The following is a 15,326-nucleotide window of genomic DNA, read 5'->3' on the forward strand; positions in this document are numbered from 1 at the left end:
AAATTTTTCAGGCAAGAATACTGGCAAGTGAAAGTGAAAGTGTTAGTTGCTCAGTCATATCCGACTCTTTGTGACCCAGTGGACTGTAGCCTGCCAGGCTCTTCTGTCCATGGAACTCTCCAGGCAAGAATACTGGAGCAGGTTGCCATTTCCTTCTCCAGGGAATCTTCCCAAACTCATGTTTCTCATGTTTCCTGCATTGGCAGACGGGTTCTTTACCAGCTGAGCCAGTGGGGAAGCACCGCCTCCCCACCCCACCCGAAAATCCTTAAGCCTTCCACAGATACTTCCCCAAATAACTGACTGCCCTGTTCCCAGCCTGGCTTCTGGCCAGGTACACCCTCCCAGGCTATAGTAAAGGACTCAGAAATCTGGGAGCAGCAGCCTCTGTGGGGCTCCAGCACAAGCCACTTTCCCCAGGTCACCAGGAGAATGAACTTCAGCTTTGCCTTGGTCCAGAGGTCTTTCCCTCCATGGTGCCAGCCAGTGGAATCATGCCATGTGACAAGGATATGTAGCCCCCCCCCATTGACCTATTCCCGAATGTGACTCAAGCAGGAAGCCAAAGGCAGCAAGACAGGTCTGCAGTCCCCAGGGGCTCATGGGCTCACTTCACCTCTTTGACTTGTGACCCACAGCCTTGTCCTGGTGTGACCCTCCCATTCCTCTCAGGGATTCCCGAAACCTTCCCAGGATGGGACTGACAGACCTGTGCCATCTGATTGCTTTATTGCCTACTTTATCACCCGTGTGTCCTCAGGATGTCACCTTTACCACAGGGTGGGATACTCTCCGACGATGAGGGGCCCGAGCCACTGTCTTTTCACTTAGCCTTGGCCCGACTCAGACAAATTTAATCAAACACTTAGTTGTGTTTTCTGAGGCAGAAAGAAAACAAAAAAGCATGCCACACGCCTGTGATGGGCCCCCTTCCCATTTGCCTGATTTGCCATGGAAACTGGTGAGAGGGGCCTCTTCCTCTAACTTTATTAATAGAATACATATCATTTCTGGGCTTCCTTGCTGGCTCAGACAGTAAAGAATCTGCCTACAGTAAGGGAGACCTGGGTTCATTCCCTTGGTTGGGAAGGTCCCCTGGAGGAGGGCATGGCAACCCACTCCAGTGTTTTTGCCTAGAGAATCCCAGGGACAGAGGAGACTGGAGGGCTGCAGTCCATGGGGTCGCAAAGAGTCAGACACGACTGAACGACTGAGCACATATCATTTCTGCTCTTTGAGATCATTCCTCCCTTTTTTAAAACAGAGACTCTGACTTGCCCTCTGATTCATTCTGTCCTCTTTTTCTTTAAACTTTAATGTCCATTTATTTATTTATTTGTGGCTCTGCTGGGTCCTCACTGCTGCACATGCGCTCTCTCTAGCTGCAGGGAGTGGGGGCTATGCATCGTTGCGGTGCACAGGCTCCTCACTGTGGTGTCTTCTCTTGTTTCAGGTCACGGGCTTCAGTAGTTGCAGCACTCAGGTACTGGAGTCCAGGCTCAGTAGTTGTGGAGCAGGGGCTTAGCTGCCCCATGGCATGTGGGATCTTCCCGTATCAGGGATCAAACCCACGTCCCCTGCATTGGCAGGCGGATTCTTTACCACTGAGCCGCCAGGGACGTCCCCGTGTGTTATTTCTGCTCAAACACCCAGTTCTAGGCTGTGCTGCCCAGTCTTCTTGGGGTTTAAGGACTAGGGGAACGCCCATCGTTACCCATCTCTGGGAAACCTTGGGAATTGAGGAGACGGTGAAGACATGTCTCCATCAGGCAATGTAGGTCTGTGCAGCTTGAAGGGACTCAGGACCTGCCCAGTCCAGGTGAGCACCCCAGGGCCAGGGCCAGAGGAAGCAAGTGGTCTCTGACTCACAGGCCTGGGATTATGTTATCAAACTCTGACACCTGACTGACACTTGAGGAAGTCTGTGCTTCTTCCAGACATAAGAGCAGATGGCCTCACACTCTCTGAGCTCAGATATTCATGCATTTGTCTCGTGATACACAGACCTGCCTTATTCTTTAAGGGCTCAGTCTGGCTGAGAGGAGAAAGATGGCAACCCTGATTAAAAATGCTTTTAGAGGAACCCAAGATATAAAAGGGGCAATGTTCTCTCTGTTATCTGCACAGCGGTGCTACCCACACCCGTCATCACCAGCAACAACTCCAGCCCCTGGGAGCACAAGGACACTGTGGTGTTAACATGTGGACCTGAGACCCAGAACACCTCCTACATGTGGTGGATCAACAGTCAGAGCCTCCCCAACAGCACGAGGCTGGAGCTGTCTGAGGACAAGAGGACTCTCACTGTGTTCAATGTGACAAGGAATGACACAGGACCCTATGTGTGTGAAGCCCGGAACCCAGTGAGTGTCCGCCGCAGTGACCCATTCACCCTGAATGTTCTCTGTGAGTAACCTCTGTTCCTACGTGGTCCAGGCCACCTGGCTGAATCTACAGTGCCGGAGGCCAGGCCATACCCATCCCTCTCAGGTCCCAATGCATGGAGCCTCACCTTTGGACACCCAGGCTGGCCATGACTTCCTGTCCCACGCAAGCCCAGGCAGACCTAGCCTTGAGCCAAGACTGGGAGTGGATGGACTGCTCTGTCTTGAGAGGCTCAGGGTCATCGGCCTGTGATGGGAGAAACAGGTTAATGTCTCAGAAGCAGGATGAGTGAACATGAAGGGGTAGTTATTGTTGGGAAACTGTAAAACAAGACTGTCCCTGACTCAGAGAGATATTTAACTCTTCTACACAGTCCAGGAAGACTGAGTCGGGCCATAAGAAATTATGTAACAGAAAGTGAATGCCTCCCCCACTTTATGGAAGTCCCCTTGGCCCCAGAGATACACAGAGCTGCCAGGCCTGCCTTCACGGAAGTGTAAATAAGGAATGGGACTTGAATTTTTTTTAAACTGGAGGATAATTGCTTTATAATGTTGTGTTGGTTTCCGCTGTACAACAGCGTGAATTGGCCATTATTATACATAAGGTCCCCTTTTTCTTCAGTCTCCCTACCAACCCCCATCCCCCACCCAGGTTGTCACAGAGCACCAGGCTGAGCTCCCTGTGTTATACACAACTTCCCACTAGCTAGCTATTTTACATATTGGGAACAAAATTTTTTTCAATTTATGTATTTTTATTTACTTATTTGGCTGCACTGGGTCTTAGTTGTGGCATGGGAGATCTGGTTGTGGCACGAAAACTCTTAGTTTCAGGATGTGGGATCTAGTTCCCGGACCAAGGATCAAACCCGAGCCCCTTGCGTTGGGAATGTGATGTCTTAGCCACTGGACCACCAGGGAAGTCCCTGGTGGGGACTTTTTATATTTTTTTATAGCCAAAGAAAATTGTGGGAAAAGGTCCAGGAAAGTTAATTTAAAAAAACAAACAAACAAACTCCACTTGATGATGAAGATGTTAGACATATGGGCTGAGAAGAGGGTCCCGGTGCTGATACTACGGAGATGTCCAGGGAGACTGGTCAGGGGTCATGCCAGGGTACCTGGGGGTCAGAGAGGAGGTACAGTCCTCTCCTTACAGACCATCAATGAAGAGAGACTCCATACCTTGATCGCAGACTCGGGGCCATCCTCTGGGTCACCTTTGCAGAGGTCACCGGGGCCCGGGGCTGGCTGAGATCTCTAGAGACAGCATGGCTCAGGCCCCTGACCCACTCTCAGCAGTCACCCCTCTGTCTCTCCACAGACCCAGTGGCACGGCCCTCCCTCCAAGCCAGCAACACCACAGTCACAGAACATGAAGGTCCCGTGGTCCTGACCTGCCTCACAAATGAGACTGGGGTCTCCATACGCTGGTTCTTCCAAGGCCAGAGTCTCCTCCTCACAAGGGGGATGACACTGTCCCTGGACAATAGCACCCTCACCATAGACCCCGTCAGCAGAAAGGACGCTGGGGATTATCAGTGTGAGGTCTCCAACAGGGGCAACTCCAGCAAAAGTGACCCCCTCAGGCTGCATGTGAAATGTAAGTGACCATTTGCCTTATGCTATATCTTTCTCTGTGGATTATTCTAACAATCGTGTGGAAAATGGAGAGAGTTGACGGTGGGCAGAATATTCAATGAGACCACTACAGGGCTTCCGAAGTGGCTCAATGGTAAAGAATCCTGCAATGCAGGAGACGAAGGTTTGATCCCTGGGTTGGGAAGCTCCCCTGGAGGAGGAAATGGCAAGCCACTCCAGTATTCTTGCTTGGGAAATCCCATGGACAGAGGAGCCTGGCGGACTACATTCCATAGGGTTGCAAAGGCTCAGACACAACTGAGCAACTGAATACACACACATAGTAAACAGGTGGCAGAATGAGTAACAGCTCAATCTCTGAATCAAATACAGTTTCTTCTCCTGGGTTTAGCATTTTAGTGTAACTTTCACAAGATTTGGGGTTTTTTTTTCTGTTACCTTTTTTTTAATGTGAAGAATACATAAAATATATAATTTTAGCCATTTTTAAGACTGCAGGTCAGTAGCATTAAGTACATTGACATTGCCACTATCCATTTAGAACTTTTTCATCTTACTAGAAACTCTGTACCCCTTAAACAATAACTTCTAGAAGTCCCCCACCTCAAACCCTGGCAAACACCATTCTACTTTCTTTGTCTCTATGAATTTGATTATGATAGTCATTTTGTATAAGTGGAATCATGTTATAGTTCAGTCGCTCAGTCATGTCCAGCTCTTAGCACCCCCGTGGACTGTAGCACACCGGGCTTCCCTGTCCTTCATCATCTCCCAGAGATTGCTTAAACTCATGTCCATTGAGTTCGATGATGCAATCCAACCATTTCATCCTCTGTCATCCCCTTCTCCTCCTGCTCTCCTCCCAGCATCAGGGTCTTTTCCAATGAGTTGGCTCTTTGCATCAGATGGCCAAAGTAGTGGAATCATATAACATTATAATTATCCCTTTGGGTCTGATTTATTTCACTTACTAGCATTATGTCTTCAAGGCCCCATCCATATTATAGCATATATCTGAATCCTTGTATGTATACACAATATTTGATCATTCATAAGTTGATTGTCTTTTAAATTACTTCCATCTTTTGGCTGTTGTGAATATGCTACCATGAACACGGGTGTATAAGTATCTGTTCAATCAGTGCTTTCAATCTTTTTTATTGTGGCTGCGCTGGGTCTTAACTGCAGCGTGCGGGCTCTTCATTCTGGTGTGCGGGCTTTCTTTAGTTGCAGTGTGATGGTTTTTCTGGCTGTGGCACATGGATTCTCCTGTTCTCGGGCTTAGTTGCTCCAAGGCATCTGGGACCTTAGTTCCCTGACCAAGGATTGAACCCATGTCCTCTGCATTAGAAGGTGGATTCTTAACCACTGGACCACTAGGGAAATTCCTGCTTTCAGTCTTTTGGGCACACAACCAGCAGTGGAATCACTGGATCAAATGGCAATTGTTTGTCCAACTGTTTGATGGACGGCCATGTAGTTTTCCATGGTGGTTGTACCATTTTGCATTCTCACCCGCAATGCACAAAAGTTTCAATTTTTACACATCCTTGCAAATACTTCTTGTTTTCTGTTTCCTTTTTTTTTTTTCATAACCATTCTAAAGGGTAAGAAGTGATCTCTCACTGTGGTTTTGATTTGCATTCCCCTAATTACTGGTGATGTTGAGCATCTTTTCATGTGTCTATTGGCCATTTGTCTGTTTTTTTTTTTTTAATTTAAAGGAATATATTTTACAATGTTGTGTCAGTTTCAGGTGTATAGTAAAGTGATTCAGTTATATGTATACATATATACATTCTTTTTCAGACTCTTTAGCCATATAGATTATTACAGAATATTGAGTAGGGCTCCCCATGCTATACAGTAGGTCCTTGTTGGTTATCTATTTTATATATAGTAGTATGTATATGTTGACCCCATGCTCCTCATTTATTCCCACACACACACATTTCCCCTTTGGTAACCATAGGTTTGTCTTCTAAATATGTTGAGTCTGTTTGAGTTTTGTAAATAAGTTCATTTGTATCACTTTTTAAAATTAGATTCCACTTATGAGTGATAGCATATGATATTTGTCTTTCTCTGTCCAACTTGGTTCACTTAGTATGAGACTCTAGGTCCATCCATGTTTTTGCAAATGGGATTATTTCATTCTCCTAATATCTGAGTAATATTCCATGGTACATGTATGTACCACATCTTCTTTATCCATTCCTCTTGTTTACATCTTCTTTAATTTCTTTCAGTAGTGTTTATTTATAATTCCTAAATGTATAAATCTTTCACCCTCCTAGTTAATTTCTAAGTATTTTGTTCTTTTGATATTATTTTTATTATCAAAATAGAATAAAATTTTCTTAACTTCCTTTTTGAATATATTTTATATAAAAGCAACTGATCTTTTTTGGTTTGTTTGTTTGTTTGCAACTGATCATTACATGTTGTTTTAGTATCCTTCAACTTTGATGAATTGTTTATTAGTTCTAACAGTTTTCTGGGAAATCTTTATCATTTTCTACATATAAGTTCATGTCATCTGCAAACAGAAATAATTTTATTCTTCTTCTGCAATTTGGATATCTTTTATTTCTTTTTCTTGCCTAATCCCTCTGGCTAGTATGTCCAATACTATTTTGAATAGAATTGGAAAAAGCAGGCATTGTTATCATGCTCTGTCTCAGAAAATAAATGTTCACTCTTTCACCATTTAGGATGATGTTAGCTATGGGGTTTTTATATATGGCCTTTATTATGTTGAGGTGGTTTCCTTTTTTTCCCAGTTTTGAGTGTTTTATCATAAAAGGTTAGTGGGTTTTTGTCAAAGGATTTTATTTATTTAACCTCCTTACTTTATAGTCTGTTCATATATTCTATTTCTTTATGATTACATCTTGGGAGCTCTCATGTTTCTAGGAATTTGTCCATTTCACAGCAGTTATCCAATTTGTTGGCATAGGATTATTCCTAGTACTCTTATACTTTGTATTATTTTTGTAGAATTAGTAGTAATGATTCCACATTCATTTCTGATTTTTATGATTTGAATCTTCCCTTTTTTTTTTCTTAGTCAATCTACTTAAAGATTTGTCAATTTTGTTAATCTTTTCGAAGAACAAAATACTGGTTTTATTGATTCTATCTACTGTTTCTTCATTCTCTAGTTTATTTATCTCCATTCTAATTATTATTATTTCCTTCCTTCTGCTAGCTTTGGGTTTAGCTTTTATTCTTGTCCCTCAAGTTGTAAATTTACGTTGTTGATTTGAGATCTTTTTTTTAATATAAGCATTTATAATTATAAATTCTTGCACAAGAGTCTTAACTTCTCTGAGCCTCAGAGTCCTCAAGGGAGAACTGCAATAAAAGAACCTTCTTTATGGCATTTTTTCACAGCTTTAATGTAATATTCAACTAAACCCTTAGCAAAATATCCACACGGGGAACATTTTCCAAACAATTTAGCTGCTATAATTATTACTATTGCTGCTGTTTAGTTACTAAGTCCTATCCAACTCTTTGAGGCCCCATGGACTATAGCTCGCCAGGCTCTACTGTCCATGGGATTTCCCAAGCAAGAATACTGGAGTGGGTTGCCATTTCCTTTTCCAGGGTATTTTCTCGACTTCATTAGGCTATATAAAGTCAGGTATTCCTAGGACTACTTGACTCTCGATCCACATCTCATTAGCCATATGGCTTTAGGTTTTCCACCATTGTAAACCTCAGATTTTCCATCTATAAAATAGAAATAATGTCTATCTGACTGGGTTATTATATGAATTAAATGAGATATTTGGCAAATATATAGCACAGAGCCTGGCACAGATTATGTATGTCATAACAATAGCTAACATTAGCACTGATTTTCAGTCTTGAGCTGAACGGTAAGGACCACTGAAGTAAAAAAGAAGAAACAGACAAAAGGTGTTATATATTTGGGGAAGGAAAGCACAAAGATCCACAGGAACATGTTACTTATAAATATGGAAGAGAGGAAACAGGGGGGTTGAGTACAAAGTTTCATGTCTAGTATGATAGTTTTCATTCCATGAGATGCAGCCAAGATGGGATTAGACATCTAAGACATTCCTTGCAGAAAATGCCTGTGAAGGAAAGTGAGGCAGGAGTGGGAAGAGCCTGGGAGGGTCCTCAGAGCAGGATGCACATTGGATCCCTAGGAAGGAGGAAGTTTCAGGCTGCAATGCAGTTCTAAGAGATATCTGCAAAGCTGGCAAGGAGTCCTTGAATTAAAAGTCACCCATCACACAAAAAATTTATTTCTCACAGAATTGGGATTGATTTCATATTCTTGCTGGACATCTGTGTGAAGGATGGTCTCTGTGCAAAGGGGTAGTGAATTCAGAGGGCCTTCCATCAATTAAGTCCCCACCATAATACACCTCCTATGGCTCAGACAGTAAAGAATCTGCCTGCAATGCAAGAGACATGGGTTCAATCCCTGGGTCAGGAAGATCCCCAGGTCAGGAAGATCCCGGGGTCAGGAAGATCGCCAGGAGAAAGAAATGGCAACCCACTCCAGTATTCTTGCCTGGGAAATCCCATGGACAGAGGAGCCTGGTGGGCTACAGTCCATGGGGTCACAAAGAGTCAGACATGACTCAGGAACTCACACTTTCGTAAGACACCTAACAGGTCCATATTCATGGCAGCCATACCTGGTACCCAGGTAAAGATGTAACCATGAAAAGATGGGAAATGATAACATACAAAAATACCCATCATCAATCCTTCTTACATTTCCAAAGACTTCAAACATATGAGTGCAGAAAAGCCAGGTTGGAATTGAGGAATGTGGTCACCAACCTAGAAATACAATCACAGAGGAAAAAATCGCAAGGATATAGGCGGTTACTCACCTCACAGCAACCTTCCACAGAAAGTTTATACCTTGGAGGAACAAGCAGAGACTATTTCATATTGAGTTATTTCCCAGAGCCCCTCTCATTCATTCTTCTCTTTTCTTTCCACAACAGATAAACCGACACCAGAAAGTTCCTCTGACCTCTCAGCTGGTGACATTGTCGGCATCGTGATTGGAGCTGTGGCTGGGGTGGTTCTGATAGCAGCCCTGGTGTATTTTCTGTACATCAGAGAAACTAGACGGTATGCCACCTTTCCTCTTGTTCCGCTTTCTTTGAGGCTGACTGCCCTGCTTGGGAGAGGGAAGGAGACTTTGTCTCTGTCTCTGGCCTAGATCTGCTCCTCAGTCTTCCTGCTTCTTGGCACTGATTCTTATGGGTCTCCTCTTCCCTGGTCTTCATGTTTCCTGTAACCCCCTGTCTCTTGGACATGGCTATTCCCACCTCCATCTGGTTTAGAGAGGGCAGAGCCAATTGTGTTCCTCTGTCCCAGGCAGGGAAACCAAGGTCCAAGAAAGAAAACCAATGAGGACATGAAAGGAGGAGCAGGAGGAAGGGAGACCTGTGCTCTGTTGACCACAAGAGCAGGAGGAGGGAGGGACACGACTGGAAGAGAACCTAAGAAAAGCAGGAACAACCCAAGGCCTCCTGGGCAATAAATAAAGTGAGAAATAACCAGCATCTACCTACAAAAGTGGAAAGATGTCCGGGTAGAAATAGAAGCAGCTGAGATGAATGGCCGTAAATGTTCTGAAGAGTCAGTAAACCAGAGAGGAGTAAACATGAGAGGGGGTAATGGGTAGATTGAAGACAGAGGTCCTAGGAAGAAAGAGGACCAACCAAGGTAAAAATGAACATGGAGGAGCCCCATGGAATCATGCCAACACTGTGCTTCCTAATTCAAGGAGCAGAGACCCTGTGCCTGGGAATAGTAGTCACTGTGTCTGATATTTATTTAGGGCAACTGACCAGCGCGATTTCACAGAGCACAAATCCTCAGATCACAACCACAGTAAGTAGATCTACTCACTCAGTGAGAGCTGGTTTGTTCCACCACGTGCCCTGACTGACCAGGGAATCCCTACCTTCTGAAATATGAGAGGTGATCTCAGTCCCCAGCCTCAGTTTGGTACAGGTCCTCACACTCTTCCTAGTCATGGAAGAGCCCCCGGAGACATGGCCCCTCTGAGGCCACACAAACCAGGCAGCCGTGAGATGGCCGAGCTTCCAGGAGCCCTTTCCTCATCCTACCTCCTTCCCCCTCCTGCCTCTGTTATGGATGCGGACTTCTCCTATGGTGAGACTTTCCCTGCCTCTGGTGCTCTGGGTGCTGTGGGCCTCAGCCCGTCCTGCCTCTGGAGCCTGCCGCCTAGACACACACCTGTGAGACACACGTGGGCAAAACTCAGGCCTTGTGAACTGCCAGAAATCTTCAGAAGTGCACTGAGGCCTCCCCTCAACACCCCCACCCTGCCCCACCACCACCTTAGTCTAATGCACTGGGGTCTGGACCACAGACTGAGGGAAGAGAAATCCTTAAGTCTTAATCATGGGCCCCAACCCTCCCACCACCTGCCACCTCCTTCAGCTAGAAGTCACATCAGCTTTAGGAACAGTCCTTTCTGAGGCCATAAGGCAACTCTGCATTTTCATGGGTTGATGACTCTCCTTTGTTTCCCAGGTCAAGGACACTCTGACAGTTCACCTGAAAAGGTAAGCACAGCCAGCTTCACTGGCTCCTTTTCTCATGGAAATATCTCTGTGTAGAATGGGTTAGTCTTGTAGACACAAATGGGAAATCAGTTTGGGTCAGAGTTCTTCACTGCAGCAACAAAGAAGCATTACTCCCACGAGCTCACCTCACTGGACTTGATCACAGCTGGGACCATGGACAAGTAACTTAACCTCATAGAGCCTCAGCTGAGTCCTCTGAAAAATGGGTGTGCTGCCTACTTCACAGAGGAGGTCAAGGAATTAAATGACATAACAAAGGTAAAGCACTCAGCACAGTGGCCAGAGCAAGAAAGGCACTAGATCATTCTCCCTCTTCTGCCTCCAGGCTGACTCTGCTGTTACTGATAAATGATAATTTCCAATGTTATAGACCTGAGGTCTTGATTCCTTTACCTTCTAATACTTTTACTGAATTTTCCTCATCTTAATCTTCAACAGAATACACATGTAAACTGAAAAATGTTTCAATCATAAGTATTGGGTTGACCCAAGTTTGTTCGAGTTTTTCCGTGAAATCTTATGGAAAAACCTGAATGAGCTTTCTGACCAACCTAATAATTTTAACAGTGTGTAAGTTTCCACAAGTTGTTCATATCTATGTAAACAGTACCAATCATTTTTTAAAAATCAACCCCCGTCAACACACACACACACACACACACACACACAATGCTCCAGTTACTTCCCTCTGAAGAGTAAGGACTATCTTCACTTCCAATGCATTAGATTACTTTTACCTGATTATGGGCTTATAGAACTGAAAAACACACTGTGTACATGGGTCTGGCTTCTTTCATTCAAAATTGTTTTGCAGGATTCATTCAAATGGTTGTGTGCCTTTATTGTCTACTTATTTTTATTGCTATGCCATCGTATTCCATTGTAGAATTCCATAACCATCCATAATGTTTAATGATTATTCAATAGGATGTTACTAATCAGAGAAAATAGGTAATAAAAGCCCTTCTCTGAAGCTAAAAGTTTCAAAGTGGTAAGAGCATGGGATGCTGAGTGACCCTGGACAAGGTGAGGGTCTGGCCTATGATGCTGATTTAACTGACTGCTGCTCATGCCTTTCAGGTTAATGAAGTTGAATATTCCTCCCTGAACTTCAATGCCCAGGAATTAAAAAGGAAAGCAACTTCAGCCTCCCCATCTCCAACACACACAGAAACAATTTATTCAGAAGTCAAAAAACCGTAATGGAACCTGTCCTGCTTGTTGCACTGTTGACTTATTCTAAGCTTCCCACCTCCATCCCCAGGAGATTCCTCTGCCCTCAGGGAAAATGAGGAGAGAGTCTTCCCCCCCCCCCCCCATCCCTAATGAGGCTCCTCCAGGCTGCCTGGTCACAGCCCCCTCCTTCAGTGTCAGTGGATGAAAAGGCACATCCACGAGGAGGTCTGTAGGAAACCAAAACTTCCTCGTCATTGAAATCTAGCAAAGCGGACCTTGGGAGAAAGTTGCCAGAACCTCTGCCCCTAGACCAGTTGTAAACTTGTATATTCAGAACACATTCATTCCTTCCCACCTCAGTCCTATTGGAGTCTAACATGAATTTGCCATAACCTGGAGAATTATTTCTTATCCACTGAAATGCCTGTGCCAGAAAAAAAGAGCAAGGAGAAGGAAAATGAAGAGCTTCTGCACTCTGAAGCCCGATGTGAACCCGCCATTCACAGGAAGACACATACATGACCAGCTCTGAGCTGGGAAGTTCTACACCTTTGTCCGCTTTCAGGGTTGTTTACCTGCAGGATCAGGGACTAAACAACTTACTACTTAGCTAGAATACCATCTAAAACTTTGAAAGCATGCCTTCAGAGAACCCACTAGAAGCAACTAGAAAACAACTTCTCAGCGTTCATAAGTGTATCTTGATGGAAACTGCAAAAACAAACAAACAAAAAAACCAAACATACTGTTTTAATAATACTGTGGGCTTTATTCAAGGCAATGCCCGGAGATTGAGGGGTCATCAGTTTATGGGGCAGTCAGCTCGTACCAGATACAATCTGCTGGGATTGGGGAAAGGACTCAGAAAGTTACCCTGCAGAGATTATTTAAATAATGGTCAAAGAATGTACAATTTGGGGGTATTGGTTGTTTTTTCCCTTCCTTCTGAGACATTCTGCCATTTTAATTTTTGTAACTGCTTGTTTATGTGAAAGGGGTTCTGTTTAATTTGCTGCATAAGCCAATCTGACCACTTCAGGGGGAAGAACCTACCTAAGCCCCTCATGTCCCTCTGGCCATGAGCTCCCTAAGCCTTTTGTGTCAGGGGCTCCGCACAGAAAATAAGAAGTAGCAGTTGTCTACCTTCACGGCCAGAAATGGGTCTCACTCTGTTTCTAGGCATCTCAGGCCAGTCATCAACCCCCTTCTCTTGCGTGTTCCCGCCTGTGCCTGTTCTGTCCGTCTGCCCCGCTTACCTTCTCAGGACGCCTTCTTGAGAAGCAGGAGCGCCCTGAAGGGAACACGGCCCCTCGCGCTGTTAGCATTGTTTACAGCCCAGGAGGCCACACTGGTGCGCACGCTCCTTAGGACACAAGGTGCAGATTATGACTCAGCCCTGGGCTTCTTGAAGAGCCTCTGGAGTTCTTCTCCCACGGGGTGCACAGGACCCAGTGTGTCAGCACAGAAAGGGAGGACGGGAGGAGGAGAGGCGCCCCTGCTTCCCACCAGCCTTCTGCACAGACGGGGCCTCCTTGGGCTGCTGAGAGAAAGGCTTTATTCCACCTTCTTGACGGACCTCCTGCCGTGTGGAACTGGCCCCCGAGAGGGGTGGCTGGAAGCGCTCTGTACTCAGGTACCTCTTTCAGGGTTTTCTCACCCTGATAGAGACTGTGTCCACCTCCCCTCATGCAAGGACTTCTGCATAATTTAATTTTGCCTGGCTGAGGCCACTTCTGAATGATTTGTAAAAATTGCTCTATATTTATAATAAATATTGTGTATCAGATATCAACATGCTGCCTCATAGTTGGTACTGCTTTCTACATTGCCTTCCTTACAGGCAGAAGAAATAGAAATTGCTCAACAGAGAGTCAGAGTGAGCCTTTTTCTAAGTCCAGGGGTATTTGATCCTGGGATCCGAGAGCTCAATCATTCATGTGCACACCTGCTGACAAAGTCCGTCCACCTAGAGCCATAGGTCACTGCTCCAACCTGCCTGGAAGGACCTGCCTTTCTTCCTCTGGGAGAGAAGGAGAGAAGATGATTTCATGAGTAAAAGGTCTGCTGGGCTCTTCACTAGATACACACCACACTGCCCAAGCAGATGGCTCCAGTGCATCCCATGCCTGATCCAGTGTTCACTCCCACAGTCTCCATGGGCTCAGGTGTGTAGAAATCTCTCCTGCACATCTTGCTTCCTTGTTCCCTGTCCCTTCTTTTGCCCCTCAGAGAATCAGAGCTCTTCCAACCAGGATAACCTTCTTTTATTAATTCCACCAAGAATTAGCCTGTCATCTCATTTCCTTCACTTCCAAGCAATTGGAACATGTGCTGTCTTTCCCCTCCTCAGTCCCTGATTTCCCCTGGCCCTCTGCTGGGGTGCCTCCGTGCCAAGACCACTGGAAGCAGCAATAAAATCAGCACACAGGGGACTTCCCTGGCAGTAAAGAATCCATCTTCCACTGCAGGGGCCACTGGTTGATTCCCTGGTCCAAGAAGATCCCACATGCCATGGAGCAACTAAGTCCATCCGCCACAACTACTGAACCTGTGCTCTGCAACAAGAGAAGCCACCGCAGTGAGAAGCCCACCCACCACAAGTAGAGAGAGAGCCCTCACTCTCCACAACTACAGAAAAGCCTATGAAGCAATGAAGATCAGCCAAACATAAAATAAATAAATACTTTATTTTTTTAATTGGCAGTAGAATTGATGGCCTTGGACTTCCCAGGTGGTGCTAGTGGTATAAAGAACCCAACCACCAATGCAGGACATGTAAGAGACAAGGGTTCGATCCCTGGGTCGGGAAGATCCCCTGGAGGAGGGCATGGCAACCCACTCCAGTGTTCTTGCCTGGAGAATCCCATGGACAGAGGAGCCTGGTGGGCTACAGTTCATAGGGTCCCAAAGAGTTGGACACTACTGAAGCAACTTAGCACACATACACACATGCAATCAATTGTGTGAGAATTCACCCTAGAGGGTAGAATCAACTACAAAGGTGCACATGAGGGCTCTTGGGGGTAATGGAAACATTCTAAATCTCAATTCAGGTGATGATCACATGGGTATGTACAGTTAGCAAAAATCAAATTATATACTTAAGATCTGTGTGGTTTCTCGTGGATTTTAATTTCATTTGAATTTTATAAAATAAACAAAGGAGCGGTTTATTCAACCTATCAGGCACAAAGCATCTGTATTCATTTTCTACTTTTGCCAAACTACGACAAAACAACGCTCATTCTTTAGCTCACAAAATTCAGGTCCTTGAAGTTATAAGGCTGAGGTCCCCATCGTTCTAGTACAAACACTCACAGCTCCTAGAGGACCTTCTCAGGTCCTAGGCATGAGGCTCCCTCTATCTCAGCAATGGAGAATAACCCTTAAATCCAATTCCTCTTTTTAAAAAATTTTTATTTATTTGGCTGCACTGGGTCTTCATTGCTGTGGAGACTTCTCTCTAATTGTGACAAGGGGGACTACTCTCTAGTTGCAGTGCAGCTTCTCTTTTTGCAGAGCACAGGCTCTAGAGCATTTGGGC

At 45.1% G+C, this 15,326-nt stretch overlaps 1 protein-coding gene across 1 annotated transcript in view; it reads left to right on the plus strand.

The window, feature by feature from the left end:
- LOC136157506 (carcinoembryonic antigen-related cell adhesion molecule 5-like) overlaps window positions 1-12,419 on the plus strand; it is a 42,460-nt gene extending 30,041 nt beyond the window's left edge. Inside the window, exons 12-17 of the mRNA XM_065919368.1 lie at window positions 2,128-2,406; window positions 3,712-3,990; window positions 8,987-9,116; window positions 9,832-9,884; window positions 10,554-10,585; window positions 11,687-12,419. Coding sequence (XP_065775440.1) covers window positions 2,128-2,406; window positions 3,712-3,990; window positions 8,987-9,116; window positions 9,832-9,884; window positions 10,554-10,585; window positions 11,687-11,809 — 896 coding nt within the window. The 3' untranslated portion in view covers window positions 11,810-12,419. The remainder of the gene's footprint in view (window positions 1-2,127; window positions 2,407-3,711; window positions 3,991-8,986; window positions 9,117-9,831; window positions 9,885-10,553; window positions 10,586-11,686) is intronic.
- Window positions 12,420-15,326: the final 2,907 nt, after the last annotated feature.

This window comes from Muntiacus reevesi, chromosome 2 (assembly GCF_963930625.1).
Source record: "Muntiacus reevesi chromosome 2, mMunRee1.1, whole genome shotgun sequence".
NCBI classification, from domain to species: domain Eukaryota; kingdom Metazoa; phylum Chordata; class Mammalia; order Artiodactyla; family Cervidae; genus Muntiacus; species Muntiacus reevesi.